General features: G+C 57.1%; 1 protein-coding gene, 1 long non-coding RNA gene and 1 other non-coding gene across 3 annotated transcripts; 2 read left to right on the forward strand and 1 right to left on the reverse strand.

Annotated features, from left to right (window-relative positions):
* The first annotated feature begins 1,125 nt into the window (after positions 1–1,125).
* Positions 1,126–4,130, forward strand: LOC134149148 (uncharacterized). The gene is made up of 4 exons (XR_009960365.1): positions 1,126–1,210; positions 1,785–1,925; positions 3,275–3,367; positions 4,053–4,130. It is a non-coding gene; the product is annotated as an uncharacterized LOC134149148 (long non-coding RNA).
* Positions 1,641–1,715, forward strand: LOC134149222 (small nucleolar RNA R38). The gene has a single exon (XR_009960380.1). It is a non-coding gene; the product is annotated as a small nucleolar RNA R38 (small nucleolar RNA).
* Positions 4,131–5,448: 1,318 nt separating the features above from the next.
* Positions 5,449–18,148, reverse strand: ST6GALNAC2 (ST6 N-acetylgalactosaminide alpha-2,6-sialyltransferase 2). Its single transcript, XM_062591619.1, has 10 exons — positions 17,964–18,148; positions 11,742–11,834; positions 11,562–11,619; positions 10,706–10,880; positions 9,592–9,757; positions 9,043–9,181; positions 8,776–8,879; positions 8,073–8,156; positions 7,258–7,357; positions 5,449–6,995 (listed from the first exon to the last, which is right to left on the reverse strand). Exons 1-10 carry the CDS (start codon positions 18,086–18,088, stop codon positions 6,828–6,830), a joined length of 1,212 nt encoding a protein of 403 aa, XP_062447603.1. The 5' UTR covers positions 18,089–18,148; the 3' UTR covers positions 5,449–6,827.
* Between the last annotated feature and the right edge of the window lie 942 nt (positions 18,149–19,090).

Consider the following 19,090-nt stretch of genomic DNA (forward strand, 5'->3'; position numbering starts at 1 on the left):
CCTGAGCTTTTAATTGTTGAGTCGGTTCCTTACTTAGCGTCTGGCAGAGCTCATCCATTTATTGTGGGCAGTTACCTGTCACGCGGAGGCATAAGTAGACAGTCACTCTAATGCCTGATCAGCTTCCACGTCCCAAAAATCAAGATTGTAGCAAAGCCCTCAGTACATCTCTACGCTTTGTCTTCTACCAGGATGCAAACTCTGCACAAGGGGACGTTCCAGTTGTGTTTTACATTAAAACTTCATTTTCCCTGGGGGATTTAAAGGATGGATTCTAGTCGCATGGCATTACACATCTGCTGCTTCAGAAAGCTAAAAGCAGGCAGGTTGCTGGCTGCATCTTCACAGAGCCAAGGCCGCTGCAATGAAGGCTCTGCGTTAATTCCTGCAGGCGTGCATCAGCACAGGCCTGTCGCTCTCCTTTCCCACCAAGCCCAGGGCCCCCGCAACGGGCTCCTCAGGGCGCCCACGGCGGGCAGGGGGACACTGAAGCTCTCAAGTCCCCACACCCTGGGCCTGAGCTGCCACGAGGCAGAGACTCGCTGCTGGCAGCTCCCACGCGGCCCGGGGCGCGTCCTGCCCAGCGCAGCCGGGGGCCGGCACGGAGGGCCGCGGGCCGGCACGGAGGGCCGCGGCGGGCACGGAGGGCCGCGGCGGGCACGGAGGGCCGCGGGCCGGCACGGAGGGCCGCGGGCCGGCACGGAGGGCCGCGGCGGGCACGGAGGGCCGCGGCGGGCACGGAGGGCCGCGGGCCGGCACGGAGGGCCGCGGGCCGGCACGGAGGGCCGCGGCGGGCACGGAGGGCCGCCGCGGCCTTGCGCGCCACCGCTCGCGCTGGAAACGGCCGATGTCCGAGGGCGCCTTGGCCGCCCGCGTTCCCCTGCCGAGGGGATTTCGCAGCGCTTCCAGCTCACGCCGTGAGGGGCGCCGTCTGCTAGCTGCCCTCCGAGGGGCCCCTTCCTACGGTCGGCAGCGCTCGTCCGGCCGGCGGAAGCCTCTAGCAGCCCAGGGAAGGCCCCCGTCACCGCGGCGGCGGCCAGGCCGCGGGACAGCGCCCGCGGGCCGCGCCGCGGCCGGACTACACTTCCCAGGAGCCCCCGCGGCCGGACTGCGCCTCCCAGGAGCCCCCGCGCCGGGACTTGGCGCGCGCAGCCCGCCCGCGCCCTCCTTTCTGCGGCCCCTGCGCGCGCGTCCCGACATGGCGGCGGCGGTGAGTGGGGGCGCCCCGGTATCCGCGGGCATCCGCGGCCGCGGCGGCTCCGAGAGGCGCGGGGACGGTGCGGACGCCTCTGGGGCAGCGGCGAGGCCTCGATGGTGGCCTCCGGGGACGCAGCGGCGCACGCGGAGCGCCCCGGTGCTGCGTGGTCGCCGGTGATGGCGGCCCGCGACGTGCGCTGCGCCTCAGGCGGGCTGGGCCTGCCCACGGCGGCCCTGTCGGGAAGGGGCCTCCGGGGCGCCCCGGCACTGCGGCCCCGGCTCAGCTTGCAGGCCTGGACCGGCCTTCGGCGGCTCTCGGCCCGTGGGGGAGCGGCCTGTCCGCGGGGTCTTGTCCTGCGCGGGGCGAGGAGCGTGCGAAGGCAAGAGCAGACCTGCGTTCGCGGGGTGGGCCTGTGGGGTCCAGGCTTTAACGGCTCTGGAAGCTGAGCTAGTGATGATAAAGTTATCCCTGTCTGAAACTGATCTTCCCTCTGTGGAAACGTGAATCTGAGGCTCAGCGTTAAGGACCCAAAGGTAAAAGAGCAGCCTGTTTCATGAACTAACTCTGTCCCTTTCCTCTATTTCAGAGCACAGCGTGTTGTCAAGCAAGGTTAAAAATACCCTTTTCACTCACCTTTCTGGGAACTTGAACTAAGCTGGTTACTTCACTGGGCTAACATTAAGCCTTCACCAGCTGCACAATGCAGAGAAACACCTGAATCTGTTGGGTAACTATCTTGTATTCTTCCTCTGTTGCTGGGCTGTGGAAGCAAGATTTGTTCTGCTGTGTCAGATGATAGCCTCCTGGTCCCTGGAGCTGCTGGGAGTAGATATAAAACCCAGTGGCTTGATTAATGTAATTAAGCCAATCAAGGCTGTAGCTTTGTTGCAGCTGCCACCTGAGTGTGTATCCCTTTGCTATCATGGAGCACAAATTGAAAGGCAGCATAGAATGAATACGAATTTTAATGTAGCTGGTACCCATTAGAGCAGCTGGTTGTCAGCATGGTCAAAGATGAGTGAAAGCAAAAGGGATTAGAGGTAGGAGGGATTGGATGACACCCCATTATGGAGACACTTGACACAGCTCATTTCAGAAGTGTGCTTGTCGTGGGAATAGGCCTAGTGAAAGCATAATTGGTCTGTGTGCTCATCTAGAGATGCACTGGGACTGTTCTAAACTTGCGTCAGGTTGCTGGAGTTGGGGAGGTGCAGCTCATGTACACCAAATGGTGATCCTAGAAAGGACGTGCACCAAGGAACCCTCCTTTTTGGGATATATGTTTGACTCAAGTCTGCTCAAATGTATTTCTCAAAATAAATTATAGATAGCTTGCATCCCAGATAAGTGAATTGCTCTTGGCTGTAAGGAAGGTTTTGCATTAAGATGCTTCTGTATAATGACACCGAGAGTTGTTTTCTGCTTGAATAACTAAAAGAGGTTTAAACCACAAGCCTCAAAATTGATGCTTTTTTCTTAAGTGAGGATTTAAATAGCAGCCACCTCCCGAAGTTTCTTGTCTTTGAGAGAGACTCGCTGGCAAACTGTTCCTTTGTTTGAGGGATACGGCTCTGTTGTGCTAAGCTTGTGATTTGCTATTATCCTTGTCTGACAGCTCAGCTGTGAGACAGAAATAACTGTATACTGAGGCTTAATAAATTTCTCCTTAATAAGCCTCCTACTAAAATGACTTCAATGGGACCAGAAGGGCAAAAGCTGTGTCCCCTTTCCCCCCTGCAGTTGTGATGTGATTTTATAGCAGAAACAGTCCTATCTGCTCAGGCTATGTTCAGCAGCTTGCCCTCATGAGCCCAGATGTGGCAAGACTTGGTGCAGAGAGTACAAGCACTGACTGGTCCTGTCACAGTGTGGTTTAGTTCTAGATTCTCAAAGAGCTTTTTGTGGTGGTTGTCCAAACAGTATGTGCAGTAACAGCTTGGAGGGCAAGTAGGAAGTGCATTTTTCTCTCACCTGATTTATAGTCACTGAATACACACACTGCACAACAGTACTGTATCTCCAGGTGACTGACAAGTGTATTCCACTGAGCAGCTCAATGCTTCATTTGTTTTACAGGATTTGCAGTTGTTTGCTGAAGGTCAGTGACGAATGCTGACAAGCTGAACCAGCAGATCTGACAACAACGGACATTCTCAGAAATCAAGGCTGGTATGTAAAAGGGGAGGAGATGATGCTAAAGCAGTCATGGTCAGTGCTCTGTCAATATGGATTTGTTCCAAGTAGGACAAGTTACTGGGAACAGTGTGTTAGGGCTCTTGGGTTCCAGGGCACAAGGGAAGGGGCAGAAAAGCAAAGAGATGATCTGGTGGTAAATAAGAAAACTAAAAGCCATCCAGTACTTGGAGAATAAAGATGGACAGAAACAATTCAAACCTGTTGGGAAGTAGTTCTAGCATAGTTTTGTTGCATCTCCTAACTCCAGAAGCACCAAAAGAAAAATTACTCTGGAGTGGGTCTCACGAATAGAGCCTGGCCACTGGTACTTCATTTGAAATGATGTAAATTGCCCACCCTGAATAACTGCAGGCTCCTCCTTGCTCTTCAGTGGCTGCTGCAACTGCATCACGGGGAAGTTCCCACTAAGGCCAAAGAGGATTTGGATACTAGTGCCCTGGGCTTAAGAGGACCAGTTCTTTGAATGCCAGAGTCCTGGCTCTAGTGAGGTGTGATGTGGGGAAGAGCAAACTCTTCATGTTCAATATGAAGTCTCCTGACAGCTGGTCACAGCATCTCTTAAGCTTGCTTTTCAGCTTTCTGAGATCTCTTGATTAAATAATGCAAAGAGCTTTTCAACTGACTGTTGCCTTCGCTCTGATGCTGTCTGTTCCACTAGGGCCTGGTCTACAGCTGCCTGGAAGAAAAGGCTGTTCCCTACTGTCGTCTGTTCCAGAATAAAGTAAATTACTGAAAATCTTGGAAGTCGAAATTTCTTGTTAAGGACATCTACTCAAACAGAAATGATTTTGAGCAGTTGAAAGAACTTCATTTTGAAATAGTTACTGAAATGCAGGCCACTGTAAGCTTACTTTTCATAACAAAGCCTTCCTCTCTGAAATACCAAAAGAGTTTTCAGTGTCTTCAGAGGGGAACAGGCTGAAAGCTAAAGAAATGCAATTGATGGTAGCAGTGTGACAAGGTGAGTTTACATAGGCAAAACATGATATGACTAAGTTTTAGGACAGATAAAAATGTTTCTTATAGGCTATCTGGAAGTTCAGATAAGAGGAAGATGGGAGGCGGTAGTACAACCATCAGTTTCCTTATCTGTTAAGCACCTCTGTTTTTAAATCAACACCAGTGCTAGGCTAGGCCATTAGCTGGAAAACCTTCTATTTGAAATAGGAAAGGTGGGTCTGTGAATGGAATAGCTGCTGGTTCTGTGCAGTCAAACAAACACCTCTGCAGGCGATGAGCTGGACTGGAGTCCTGGCAGGCTGCTCTACAGTGACAGCATTCATTTTAGAAGCAGTTCTCTTTGCTCATATGTCATGGTGCAGCTAACAAAGCCATGCTTACAGGCTGTGCTGCAGTTTGGTCGGAACTGGTTTTGAGGGGTTGTGGTGCTGTCTTTGCCAGGTGCTGTGAGAATCGGGCTAGTTCTTGTCAGGGAAGAGGCTTTACCTGCTGAGTGTGCTTGCGTATGAAAACAGGCCTAACAGGCTGCCTCAATGCCATTGTAAAGTTTCTCTGACGTGAACAGAAGTTAATTTGAGACTCACCTGAGAACACAAGATGGTCTCCACATTAGAGATTACATCTGAAATGGACTTTCTTACTAGCCTTCCCTACTACCCTTTCGAAATAGCTGAATTTAGCCTGCTGCCTTAAAGATAGACTGAGCTTGAGAGGGAGTTTTGAGGTTTCCTGGCCAATTGCCAGGCTCTTATCTGTTACCATCTCTGCAGCTATGTGCTTCTCTTCAGCTGACAACAAATAGCATCCAAAGTGAGAAATACTGTGCTCAAACCAGTTTAGGCAAGTTGTCACAGTGGCCCTCTGACTTGGTACATTAGGCTCATTCATCAGTTGTAGCCAGCAACTGCTGGGTGAGTGAGCCAGGCCTCCCTGCTTCTGGGGGGGGAGGGGGGGGAACGGACTGCAGGCCCCACTCCTCTCCTGCTCCGCATCTCCACATCTGGTTAGCGCCAGGTCTAAGTCTCACTGTTGTGTGCTACAGCCTTTCCATTGTGGGAGGGGGAGGAGGGGTGTCACCCCACTGCATTCACCAAAACAACGGAAGCAGGCATAAAAGAACATGGTCATTCAACATTTATGTAATTATACAAAGTGGGAAAATGTTTCAAATTACACCATCTCCTCCATTGTGTAGTACCATCCCTCTAGCCAGCCACTGGTTGCTGAAGTAGCATTATCCCCGGAGGGTCTTCCTAGTTACGCAGCATTGGCTTACAGCAGGTAGCTGAGGGGGTTCAAGACCTTTTTTCTCCTGAGTAGATATATATTACATATTTTTAAATGAGACTGATGATAGTTCAGACTTGCACCATGAGCTGTTGGTTCCCTAACCCCTCTGGTATTGGGGGGAGGGAGGAATGCCTTCTTAAAGCGTGTGGAGGGCATCACATGATCCCAATGCAAAAAAAAGGGGGGAGGAGAGGGCACTAGGCTAACTCTCCTGGATGATCAAAGGCTAGCCAACTTTCTGATGTTCCAGCTGAGCTGCAGTAATCCTAGTCATACCTGATGGATATTTTTTTTTCTTTTAAGACTCTTTGCTTCCTTGACCAGTATCACAACAGAAAAAGGGGAAAAGAGCTGCAGACACATTACATCCTTATGTTTGTTATAGGAGAGGGCAGCCAAGCCTCTACTATCTTCTGGTGATGGAGGTGAAGAAATCTTTCTGGAAAGACATGCCCATCAATCCAGTTTTGTAGTGGTCAAGCTTTTTGCAGTCTAAGTGAGAGGTGTCCTCCAAACACACCACCGTTCTTGGTTAGTTGAACAATCTAGTCTAAGGATTCATGCCCTTTGCAATCTCACCATGGTGAGGAGCATTTGGGCTGATGGTTCTTGGTCCTGCAGTATGATAGAAAGGTAAAGGACCAGTTGGGTGTTCTCCAGGCAGAGGCTTTACACTCATAGAGAGCAGGTTGTAAACCTCCAGGGAAGACAAAAAACAGAATGGGGCTGTCACACCCACACTTTTCCAGCGTCCTCTTCCTCCATCATCCTGCTCCTACTGGCAGCCAAACACAGTTCTTCCCGGGGGCTGGTGTTGCCCCACAGAGGTGTTTGTGGCACTGGGAGGTCACAGCCACAAGCAGTCGTGCTTGGTACCACAAAGGCCATGTTCGATTGCGCTAAGCTACAAAACAAGTTCCTGCAGATCCCTGAGGAAATGTTGCAGCATTTCCCTAACCCCTTTGGCCTGCCCCTTACCATCTACCCACACTGCTGACCTGCTGCAAGTTGTCAGGCAGCTGCCAGCAACTGAAGTGTAGAGGGCCTGTGCCTCATCAGCTAGCCTAGGAGTCCTGGATGGCCTTAGGAAAGAGAAAGAGGCCTTCAGGAAAGAGGAGAAGAACCACTTCTGTGACATAGTGAGAGTCCGAGGGCCTTGACCCCCATGGGCTGCTGCCCTGCCTCACCGCTGGTAAAGTTTCATGATCCCTGCTTGGTGCAAGCTCTTCCACAGCTCTGCCTCCAGCATCATGTCATGGTTGGCATAAAACAGCAGCGGTTTCTTCTCCAGCTCATAGTAGTGGTCCGAGAACTGCTCATAGTTGTCAGTGATGAACCCGTAGGCACTGACCTGCGGCAGACAGGGTAATGAAACAGATTGGCAAAGCATGGGAATAGATTCAGGTGGAGTCACAGAGTTTGGAGCTGTGACACATATAGAACAGCAACCAGTCAGCTCCACCAGGACACGCTCATCGCCATTGGAAGCCCCAGAAGGACAGATTAGCCCACACTAAGCTCTGCCACATAACTGGCCATTTCCAGGCTCCAGGCAGCAGAGGGTGGCCATGCCCTTCCAGGTGCTGGGGGAAGATGGCCCTGGGGCCATTTACCTGGTCACAGGTATGGAGCGCTGTCAGGAGCATGAGCGCACCAGTACTGGGCATGTAGAGGTAGCCATACTGTGTATTGATGATTTCTGACCTCAAGAACCTGTCAGCAAAAACAGCAGATTAGAAAGACCTCTACCAACTGGCACAGCACCGAGGCCCTCAAACACTACAACGGCAGTCTCTTGTTTTTTCCAGCACGCACCAGGCACTTGGAGTCTGGTGTCTGATAAAGCAGGAGCAGTGACTGAAATGCATCCTTTCGTAGCATTCTTAACTGTCTTGTGGATTCTCTGATGCCTGCTACTAAGGTTCCACTCATTCTCTGCAGGATGCTAAAAGGGCACCTCCCCACTGCTCTCAGTCACCCTGACCTAGCCATCTAGTTTCATGAAACAGAGAAAAAGATAATCCCCTTGGTCCCTACCTTTGCTTCTGTTAGACTAGGTCAGCATTAGCCTACTACTTTGAAGGAAACAAAGGCAAGGTGAAGGTGGTGACGATGTAGAACTCTTATCTTCCTGCTGTGAAACAACATGAATTGTCCTGTGCTAAACGGCCATGGCACAGGTGGAAATCTCTTGGCCTTGGCCACAGAGAATGGGACAGAGGTGGTTCCAGTGGCTAGGGTGGACTGGGACTGTATTGATGGTGGGGAGCAGCTGCAAGATTGTACTTAAGAGAGAGGGGCTGGGAATCAGGTGATCTGGCTATAGCTGGTGACAAAGAGCTGAGCAGATCCATGCAGAGCCAATGCTCAAGAAGACCCCACGGGGGCTAAGTTAACGGTTTGCCTTACGGCCCCTTGGTTTCCTTACCTTGCTGTTAGATAATGTAGGAAATCTGGATGCAGCAGCTTGAACTTCTTTGCAGATGCTTCTGGTCCAAAATACTTCTGTGGCCTGCAGCAGGGAGAAAGAAAAAGCAGAATTCTTGTCATAGAAGTCCTGGGGCCACTTGGGATTTGTCCTGCAAGGCCATCAAAAGCATCAGCTGAAGGAGCCAGACAGCTCGAGGGCACTGAATGCACAACATTCTCCACTCTCTGGACCGAGCCTCCCCATTCAGCTCCCGAGGCAGAAGCTCAGCGAGACACACAGCTTTGGTTTGTATTGCAACAAGTCAGCCACAGCTGGATACCCTGGGCAAGGCTTTTTGGTGCCCAACACAGCCCCAAAAATGAGTCATAGGAACCAGCAGTCTCTGGGAGGGAAGAGGAGGCAGAAAAGTAACTTTGGCCTGTCCTTGCTTCCTGGGTGATAAGTCCTTGCTGTGTCCCAACTTCCTGGGTGATGGCAGGCAAGTCACAATCCTGCAGCGCCCTGAAGGAGCAAGAAGAGGTAGGAGGAGACCTCCATCCCACAGAGCCTGGTGGGCTGGATAATCCCCACGGACCACAGCTCGCACTGGCACATTCACCCACCATGGTGCATTCACCCTTTGCACAAACAGCAGCAGTCTGGTGCCATGCCAGCCTGAAGGCACTGGGGGTGCTTGCGGGGAGGCCAGGGGGTTACTCACTCGTCACCCTTGTCCAAGCCCTCGGGGACCAGGCTGCCCTGGATGGCTGACTTCAGCATGACATAGTCCCGCACATCTGAGGGGATGAAGATGTATCTCAGGTCCTGCAGTGGGGGTACAGGAACAGACACACGGTACTTTGGTAGGGCCAAGGTCTCCCAAGACTTGGAGGAGGTTTGGGGGCAAGATGTAGCCTGGCCTCAGGGAACAGTTTGGGATAAAACCCCTCCCCACCCCGACAGGCCCTGAGAACCCAGGGCATCTCACCTTGGCCTGGGGTATCTGGGTGAAGCCATACTCCTCATAGGCAATAAGGGAGTTCTTCATTGTGTTCACTGTGAAACCATAGAAGGAGATCTTGGTACCAACATCTTCCTCAAAGCCTTTGATCACAGCACCGTTGAGCCTGTAGGAAGATTGCAGTAAATGTGTCTACAGCTGGGTGCTCTCTGGGCCAGTGCCCATGCCACCCAAGTGGATGCTCCTCACCCCACGCCAACTGAGGATGGCTGGAGTTCATCCTGGTTATGCCATCACGAGAGAGCAGGTACGGACCATTGCTGTGAGCACGTCACCACCAGGAATGTTCAGCAACCATTAAATCAACACTGGGCCCCAGCAATGACAGTCATTGCTGCAAGACCATGAGAAAGTTGTCTCTTTGTACTTTCCCCCAGCAACTTCCCAACTGTGCAGGAGCTTTGGGCAGCCCTGATCCACTGCCTGTCCCTGCAGGAGACTTTTGCAGGCTCCCAGACCCATCCTGCCTGGACACCGGCCCCGGGCAGCTGCCAGGCCCCGACAGAGCAATCCTACCTGAACACCAGGTCGTGAGCATCAATCTCCTTGCCCTGCTGTGAGCCGTTGAGGATGCCACCGTTGCCCACCACGGCACAGCGGACGCAGCCCCTGGGGAAGTTGTCTCTGTCGAAGAGGCGCCTGTTGGAGGAGGTGTTGAGGAGCCGGAGCGTGCTGCCGACAGCTGAAATGGATCAAGCCAGAGCCAGTCAGCAGAGACACCGAGAGGGGGGGAGGCGTGTGTCAGCGCGGCCGTGCGTGGACAGCGGGCATGCGGCAGTGCGCGCAGACAGGCTTGCGCAGGATGACATCTACGAGCAGCACATGAGAAAGCCCGTGCCATCCTCATGCAGAGGAGGGGGCCTAACAAGGTAGGATGGATGGATGGACACCAGCTAGTAAGTGCTTCGTAGCCCCCAAAAAGGCTGAATCCTCCCTCCGTGGTGGCAGCCACAGACCAGCCCCTCCCCTATCCTGGGCTTACCCTGGCGTCGGCACCTCGTAGCCCCCCACGTTTCTAGGCCAGCTCTGGACAGCAGCCACAGCAGTGCCGTGCTAGGCACAGGGATGCGTCCGGAGCGCTCCCGGCCCAGCCTTGCAGATGCCGATGCGAGTGCCGGCCGACCTTCTCCTCTTCCAACAATGCTCCCTTGCAGCTGCCGCTGCCCACTGCCGGTCTGCTGCTTCCCCCAGCTTCCTCCCCCTGCTGCCCCCAACACTTCCCTCCACCCTTCACAATCCAGGGATTGAAGCCGGCGGCTGCTGGAGAAGAGCAGAGAGTAGGTTTGGGGTAGGAAGGGAAACAATCTTCATCTGCAACAATGGAGCGGGTTGTCCGAGGTCCTCCGGGCCCCAGTTAATAATCATACAGACACTGAAGCTTTTATTCGGAGAAAATGTCACAAGATGCAGCAAGCGGTGTTTGCAAAGCCTTCCCCTCCATGCCGCTCCCTGGCAGGCCAAGTGGGAGGAGAACAAGGTCCCCAGTTTCTCTCCAGGGTTTCTTCACCCACCCCGCAGCTTCAGTCCTTTCTGCTGGGCTCCTCCATCCCCTTTGAGCGGCCGTGCACTCTCCCGTCACCCTCCTCACCCCACCGCTGCCAGCCATCCCCAGCCCGATCAGGTCCTGTACCTGCATGGGACAAGCCTTGCCAGCCGTACGGGACGTGTCGCGCCTTCAGCCTGTCCCAGGTCTCCGGGCTGAAGTGCTGGTCCCACATCAGCACGGGGGTGTCAAAGTGGAAGAGCTCCCCAAATTTGGGGTCTGCCTTTGCTCTGGCTGTCACAGAGTGGAGGCAAGTGCTGGGCTGGAAGGAAGAAAGGACTACGGTTTAGTTCCCAGGCTGCCCTGGGAACCTGCTCTGCTAACCTCTCCACCACTCGGCAGTCACCAAGGAAAGGACAAACCCAGAGATGGAAATATTCCTCATCCATCCCATTTACTACTGGATCACTCCCTCGTGCTTCAGTTTCCCCAGCTGTTACCGCCTCGCCAGGGCTGGGAGGATCAGGGCTCAAAGGCACTTGGAGAGCACAGCTTTGCAAATCGAGAGACTTAACATCTCCTCCAGGGTCATTTTCTGCTAAGGGGCCTCCAGACATGGTTAATGACTCTGGTACTTTCTTGCCACCTCTACGACTTCCATTTCGCTTTGTTTTGTGCTGGCTCTGTTGTATTTTCCATGAATGGATTTAAAGTGGTGTGGTTCAGCCAGCGTTGTTATTGTAGCAAAAACGTCCCTGAAAAGCCTGAGGGCAGACACCCCCGTTGCCAGCCCAGCGCCGAGCAGAGCTGGGCTTCACCCACGAGAGGACTCAGTGAGGTTCAAACCAGCTCTACCATGCCAACACGGTGCAGGCAAGCAGGCGCACCAGGAGCAGGCACGGCAGTAAAATATCTCCTCAACTTCCCTGCATAGACCTTGAGCCAACAAAACCCAGCAAGGAGAAAGCACCAGAGACGCTAACAGCATTTTGCTAATTATTACCTGGCTTTTGGTGAGTTTGTCCTTCACCAACTCAGAGGAAGATTTAAAGGACTTCCCTCTAGAAAGGGGGGGGGAAAACATAGTGGAGTTAAAAATCTGCTGCGTGGGTGCGGGAGAAGGCGAAGGCGGCAGGGTGGGCTCTCCCTGCCCCGGCAGGGACCATGGACCGTGCCTGCTCACCTCTCCAACCCGCCTTCCTGGGCCCAGCCGTGGCTCCCCGCTCGGCTCAGCGTCTCCGAAGGAGCCAGGACCAGCGGTGCCAGCTGCAGCAGGCTGGAACGAGACGGCGTCAGGGGCTCAGCTGGGGAGGTGACCCCAAACTGCAGCACGCCGCAGTGAGATCCGCCACACAAGCCCAGAGCCACAGGTCAGGACCAAGTCACCTCCATCAAGGCCACCTTCAACCACTGCTGCCTGGGTCCACCACTAACCTGCCTCACATGCCCTGGAGCTGCAGATTGCAGAACACTGGGCTTGCGCAGAAAGCGCAGGATGGAAGAGTTTGCAGTTAACTCCTCTTCCAAACCAGCCATCACCTCCCTGGGGATCTCCCCTTCCAGGATCTCACCAGCCGCTGCATGTTCTGTAACACTGCATCCAGCCCAGCTTGCTGCCTTGGGGAAACCCTGAGAGATGCAGAGGGCCACAAACCTCTCCAGCGCTTTCTATCATCACTGCAGATGCCAAGAAATTCTCACACTATTCCCTAACTCAAGTAGGAAGATGTAGCTGGGGCAAGCTGGGAAGTCCAGGATGCTTTTAGATGCTTTTTTAGGAAAAGCAATTGGAAACCGAGAGCTTCTGGAGGTTCCTCCAAGTGCACAGCCCAAGTCTTTAGGGCTGGAAACCCAGGCTGTGACCAGGCTGCTGATGCTGTCGGTAGGAGCTGGTACAGAGCCTAAACTTCCAGCATACTGGAAAGGCAGGAAGTATTTTGTTCATTAGCGGAATGGGAAAAGAACAACTAGGAGGATTTTTATTCCTTTGCTATGCAGGGTACTTGCTAACTGTGTCCACATCCACTTTTCCAAGCCTGGAAGCGCATCAGGGAAGGGGAACATGCATTCTGCACTTGCAAGGGAAAGAAATCACCTCTGTGCGGGAGAGGAGGGCTGACACCACTCCACTGCGGGCGGCACGAGAGGATGGGAGACAGCTGCTCGCAAGCGGCCACGGGCGAACCGCCGCTGCAGCCCGGATCCTGCAGCAGACCCGGCGCGGCACGGCACGCCGCGCTCCGTGCTGCGGCCGTCGCCGCGGCTTTGCTCGTCCTCCCAGCCCCGCCGGTACGGGGCGGCTCCCTGCAGCATCCCGAGCCCGCAACGCTGCCGATGGACATCCTTGCTGGGCTCTCAGGCTGCAAGGGGCCTCTGCGACGTGCATTTTCTTTCTGACCCCCCCCCCCTTTTTTTTCTTTTGGGTACCCGAGGTGATAAAATATTCCAGAGCTGCAACTTTCCACAAGGCATTTCTGGTGTTATCATTGCAAAAATCTAAATAAACCCAGCCTGACCAAACTTGCCCATTCTCTTGGCTTCTGGATGAAACCCAAACTATCCTGGCAAGGTCTGTGTGCCGTGAGACACTGACCAAAATACAGAAGGACTCCTGAAAGCCCTACAAGACCTCCGGGGCAGGGTCTTGTAGTCATACTGAAAGCTGCTCCTTTAGCCCATTTCCTCCAGTTACAGGCCACTTACGTCAGTCTAAGCAAAGTTCCCCCTTGTAGTGAGCTTTAAGTGTCTCATAGCAGCTACAAGCAGTGTTTTGCAGGTAGCTGCAGCACATCTTTGCTGGAGCTCCCATGCAGCTTAATCCCCAGCAAGCCACCAAAGCCTCATTTGTTTCTTGATCTGACAACATGGGGAGATCCCCAGCTCCAGGGTGACGTCCTGCACCAGCAGGAGCCTGGAGCTGGCTGAGCTGGGAAGCGAATAACCCTCCCCAGTCCAAAACCGGAGCCAGAACCACCTCCTGCAAAGGGACCTCTCCAAAGCACCATGATAGCACGTATCTCCCAAGCACACACACATCAGTCCTCCCCCCCGTTTGGCCACATGCTCTTCTTTTTAAGCCACCAAGGCTCAGCCCACCAGTAAACCTTGAAATCATGTCCCCTTGCTTACCAGGCTGCTGCCTGCATCCCAGCCAGTCTCGCTAGCTTTGCCTCCCTCCAGCCCAGCTCAGCCCAGCCCAGCCCAGCCCAGCCCTTCACCATTAGCCACCTCAGCCCCAGGTGCACACCTTCCACCTCACCACCTTCACCTTCCCCCAGCCCTTTCCTGCCAGCGAAGGTGGGGGTTTCTCCCCTTCTCAATGTCTGAGGCTGGCTCATCCCGAGAGGCGAGTTGCTCCTGACCACAAAGGACGCCTGCGGTAGAAGAAGCTGAATATTGGACCCTGGTAGCTGAACTACTTTCTGGGCTGTTCTCCTTCCTGAGCCCACCTGCGAGGCTCATTTGCTGTTGATGTTAAGCCACGTTTGCTGCAGCTGTGCAAAGTGAAACTGAGCTGGGAGAGGTGCTAACGCAGCCTGCCGTGGCCTTTCCCCAGCACGTGCAGAGTCCTGTCCTTAACCATGACTGTGCAGAGTCCCAGGGTTTCTGTGGCGCCCTGCTCGCAGCATCACCCTGAGGGCTCTGGCACCCCGCCGCACGCCCGGGTGTCGCACTGCTCGGCCCACCAGCAGGCTTTGCAGCTCTCCTTCCTTGAAACAGAGTACGAAGCACAGCGACCTCAAACCTGCCGGTTCCCCATGCTCAACTCCTGGGATAACTCAGGTTGAAAGGGACCTCAGGAGGGTCTGGTCTGACCTGCTGCTCCAAGTGGGGGCACTGATGAGGTCAGATCAGCTTGCACAGGGCTGTATCCAGCTGTGCTTGGAAAACCTCTGAGGATGGAGACTGCCCAAGGACCCACAAGGTCCAGGGCAAACAAGACTCCCTGCTGGTGGGAGGAAGCTCCACCAAACACCATGGCTTTTGCCATCGCTCGCACCATGCACCTCGAGGCGGGACAGATTGCAGAAGGACTTAGCCCTTCTCCTGGCAAACAGATGGCACAGCCCAGGCAGCGTCCTCCAATGCCTGTGTAGACAAAGTCATGGTTAAGGACAGGACTCACACACCCCAAACAGCAGGCTGAAAGCAAGGGCCTCCTCCATGCACCCCTCTGAACGCTACTGCGAGCAGCCCTGCCTCAGATTCCTTACTAGAGCCTACGTCCATGGAGGTCTTCACTCCCTGTGTCTAATGTGAACCCAAGGTGCTCCCAGCCCCACCAGCTTTTGCCTCCATGAGCCCCAGGACGGCTGAAAGCTGCCCCAGGATGGTGGGGAGCTGCCTGGAGGCCCTACAAGTGCTTGACCCGGAGTGGGTTAAACCCTGGTGCCCGGCAGAGCTGCAGACAGCCGGGGCAGCCCTGGGCAGTCTGTCTGGTTTTGCACACGTATCTCAGAGCCTGCGTGACCCACAGCAAAGGGACAAAGTGCCGAGATCTGCTCCGCTCATGGCAGCCCTTGCAGAGAGCTGCCCCCGCCGGGGCACCAACGCTCTCCTCCGGCTCCCCAGGTGCTGGGAGCGCTGGCCCAGCCACGCAGCCGCTCTGTGCACTGCTCCATCCCCAAAGCCACCAGGAGCAGGACGTGCCTCCAGCCCCGGCGGTGGTGGTCCCCTTGTGCTCATGCTTCACGAGGACTTTGCGAGTCGTCTGTCAGCGGGCAGGGGCTGCCTCCCCCTGGGTCTGCTCCTGCTCCTCACCGCGCTGATGCTGCTTGAGGAGCACAGGCACTGCGCCGGGGAGGACGAGCACCCTTCCCGGGCAGGACAGTCCCCACGCGCTGCCTTTCCTGCCTTCTGCCTGGGCACAGGCTGCCCCAGAGCAGGCACAGCAGCGAGAGGTGAGGGCTGCAGCACTCGGACCCCGGAGCAGAGGGTCGCTCCCGGCTCCCGGGTCTCCTGCTTGGGACAAAGCAGCTCCCAGATCTCCCACTCCTGTTTCTCGGTAAAGATGTCGGCTCTCGCTGACGTCGAACCTACGTCCGACCGAAGGCGATGCGCGGCGCTTGCTCATAGTTTGTTCTGGCACTCGCCTGGGTCCGGGATTTCTGCTAAGCTGATAGAGCCAGCCCGAGCGCCCGCCCGGCCGGGGGCTCGCCTGGCCCGCGGCTCCGCCGCCGCCGCGGCCACCTCGCCGCGGCCACCGGCAGCGCTCGTCCCGGGGGGCCGTGCCGCGCGCCGCCACCCCGCGTCCCGGCACGCCGACGTCCCGGGGAGCGCCGCGGAGCCGCCTTGGCGTCGCCGCCCGGGATGCGGCGGGGCGTTTACGGCCTCACGAGCGCTGCTCGACTCAGACGAGCGTCGCCGGGGCCGGCTCGACGCGCAGCGGGCCCCCCCGGCCCCGGGGGAGGAGCAGCCCGCGGCCTCCCGCGTGCGCGGTCCCCAGCGCGGGCAAGAGCCAAGTCTGGGTGCGTTCCCTCTCCCTGGAGGAACCAACAAATATTACGTCTCCAGCGCACAGCCGCCCCTCGCAATTTCCTGAAGATAGCCGTGTTTGAGAGCGCGCGCTGCAGCGCTGCTATCTTAAACAAACATTCCCCGGGCCCAGCGAGCCCGTGCGAGGGAGCCCGAGCAGCAGAGCAAACACAGCCGCTTGCTCAATCCCGCAAAATGCCCGGGACCCGCTGCGAGGCGCCAAGCTGCAGCGGGCGCCCGCACCCCGGCGCAGGGCGGCGGAGCGGCGGCCGGCCAGCCCGGACGGGCAGAGCTCCTCGCTCATCCTCGCTGCCTTAACGCCACGGCCGCCAGCGTTCCCGGAGACCCTCCGGCGGGGAATTTCCTGGAGTCTGTGGAAGCGGGGGCCGCAGGTGGGTCCCACCCGGCCCCGCGGGCTCCCCAGTACGGCGGGGGAAATGTCCCCAAGGTTTCAGGGTTCAGGCGAGCTCCCTGCTGCCTTGCTCCAGGCCAGGGACAGCCCGTCCTGCCCTGCTGCCCACAGGGATGCGGGGACAGGAGCCCCCCAGGTTCGGGGAGAGCTGTGGGTTCCCGGTGCAGGGCCAGAGGTAGGAGCGGGCTTAGGCTGAGATGGGGCAGGAGCTGAAGCTGCTCCGGGTTTGCGCCTCTGCAGACTGCCCCCGGGAAGAGCCGGGGACCGTGCGCCAGGGGCTCTGCCGACCGCTCCGCCGTGGTCCTGGGGCAGAGCAGGCCGCTCTCGGGGGCCTCGGTTTCCCACCCCAGCACCATGTCACCACCAAGCATCACACCATGCGGCTACCGGCACAGAAATAGACCCAAAGTGCCAAGCAGGGCTGTGAGAGGGAAGCGCTCTGGCTCGCGCCATCCCAGCAGGAGCGTGCGGGGTCTCCGCACCAGATGCATGTGGCAGGACAGGACGGGTCAGGCAGAGAGTTGGCACCTCCCAGCTGGGCAAAAGGGAGCCCACGCCGGCCCCTCCACCCGCATCCCCAGCATGGTGCTCGCTGCACGTAGCCCAGCACCGCGCAGGACCGGCTCCAGTCCCAGCAGCGCCCTGCAGCCCCTCTCCCAGGAGCACCGGGCTCCACCGCGCCGGCTGCCAGGATCTGCTGCTCCCCCAGCAGCACTGGGACGCGGCAGCACAGCGTGGAGGCAAGGGGCACTCGCAGCCCTCTCCGGGCACGGTGCTGCCAGTTGCCTGGTGCTTGCAGAAGAGGAGGAGGATGGTCCTGCAGACCGGGCACCCTGCAGGCTCGCTCAGTCCCCGCCTGCTCAGCCCTGCTCCCCAGCACCCTCGCCCGGCCTCGCGCCCAGCAAGGGGCCCGGGGAGGGTGGAGGACGCGGGGGCAGACCTGGGGAATGCAGAGGAGGAGATGCCAACTGCTGGAGCCCAGGAAATGCTGGAGCCCTTGGGAATTTGCAAGCGCTGGTGGAGGAAAAGCGGGGCTCAGCGGAAAGGACTGTGGGCCAGCCCTGCCCCGCCACGAGGCTGGCGTAAAGCAGCACTGGGGGCACGGGGAGTCACCGGGCCAACCCCCCCCCCCTCGGGCAAATCAGCCACCTCGCACCCAGGATCAGCCAAGCAGGGACACGTTGCTCTTGCAGAGCGTCCGAGCTACTGCTGGAAGCTGCTTTGATCCTGCTGGGTGCTGAGCACCCTCAGCAGTGCCCCGGCGATGGCTTCTTTGTGTGTGGGGGTGGGGCTGAAGCCACACGAGGACCCCTGCACCCCTCCTCCTCCCCTGCAGCCTGGGGGGGGGGTCCCTCCGGGGGCACCCAGGGTGCCGTGGGGAGGCAGAGCCCGCTGCTGCGGTCCCACCCGCGAGCAAGCAAACAGCCCGGCTCGCCGCCGCGATAACCCGCACCGAGCAAGCGGCCGCGGGAGCCCGCTGCCCCCGGCGGCCCCCGCTGCCCCCGGCGGCCCCCCTACCTGGCTAGGAGCCGCGGGCTGGCGGGCGCCTCCACCGTGGCGTAGTAGTGACCGTACAGGATGACGGAGGATGTTAAACCGGCCAGGAGCAAGAGGCAGAGCCGTCTCCAGCGAGGGGCCCCCATGGCCCCCCCCGGCGCTCGTGCCGCCCGCTCGCCGCCGGGAGCGAGCGCCGCGCCGGCCTGGCTCCCCGCCGCCCCTGGGTGCCCAGCTGCACCTTGGAGCGGGCTGGGATATTCCTCCGGAGGGGTGGGAGGGAGGGTGTGAGCCAGAGGGAGGAGGCACCAGGCTGACTGGTTCAGACTTGCGGAGAGAAAAAAGCACTTTTGAGCTGCTTTTTTGCCGAGCCGACGATTAAACATTTACTCAGACGAGCAGGGAAATGCACTTTTCTCCCCCCTCCCTTTCGTGCCACCCGCCTGCCGCTCGCAAGCTGCATGCGGTTTCCCCCTTCTCACAACTTTCTTGTTTAAAAAACGCACTTTAAGGACCTAGCCAGCACCGGGGAGACGCCGCTGAGCTCCGCCGCAGCCCGGGCAGTTTATCGTAACTTATCAGAAAGTCAAGGCAGCGGAGGGAAACCCGGCTGGAGAGCGGCGCTCCGGCGTGCTCCCGCGCGCTGCTCCGCGCCCCTGCACGCCCGCGGGAAAATCTGCCCGAGCCAAAGGGAAAATACGCAAAAAAAGCTGCAAAAGGAGGAGAGACGCCGCTGGGTACCGGCCGAGTTTGTACACTAGCAGTCTACCCCCCCCCCCCCGCCCGCCATGCAGTTTCGCAGCAACCAAAACTATTCACAGATCTGTGCCGAATTCAGCGGGTAGTTTGGGCTAGCTGGAAGAAAAGCGGGTTTGCGGGGCGCTGGGGCAAGTCCGAGCGAGCCCTTCTGATGTTTGCTAAATGGAAGCGTTTCAATTTAGCCGAAACAGCATTTTGAGATTAATTTAGTTACATCTTATCTAAAGAACAAGGCAAGCCTGCGCGCTGAAGGAAACACGCACCAAAACGATTTTTTTTAACTGCGAGGGTGAAGGGAGGAGAGGCTCAGCGAGGAGACCCAGAAACCCAGCTCCAAGCACGTCCTCCCCCAGCGCCCGGCGCCGAGGGCTGCCCCGAGCAGCGGTTACGTC

This window comes from Rhea pennata, chromosome 19 (genome assembly GCF_028389875.1).
Source record: "Rhea pennata isolate bPtePen1 chromosome 19, bPtePen1.pri, whole genome shotgun sequence".
NCBI lineage: Eukaryota > Metazoa > Chordata > Aves > Rheiformes > Rheidae > Rhea > Rhea pennata.

Coding starts and splice junctions, on each gene's coding strand:
- ST6GALNAC2 (XM_062591619.1), bottom strand. CDS start 18,088: ATGGGGGCCCCTCGCTGGAGACGGCTCTGCCTCTTGCTCCTGGCCGGT. Junction 7,358..8,072: donor CTACATTATCTAACAGCAAG/GTAAGGAAACCA, acceptor TTTTGCTGACAG/GTTCTTGAGGTCAGAAATCA. Junction 6,996..7,257: donor CGCTCCATACCTGTGACCAG/GTAAATGGCCCC, acceptor TGTCTGCCGCAG/GTCAGTGCCTACGGGTTCAT.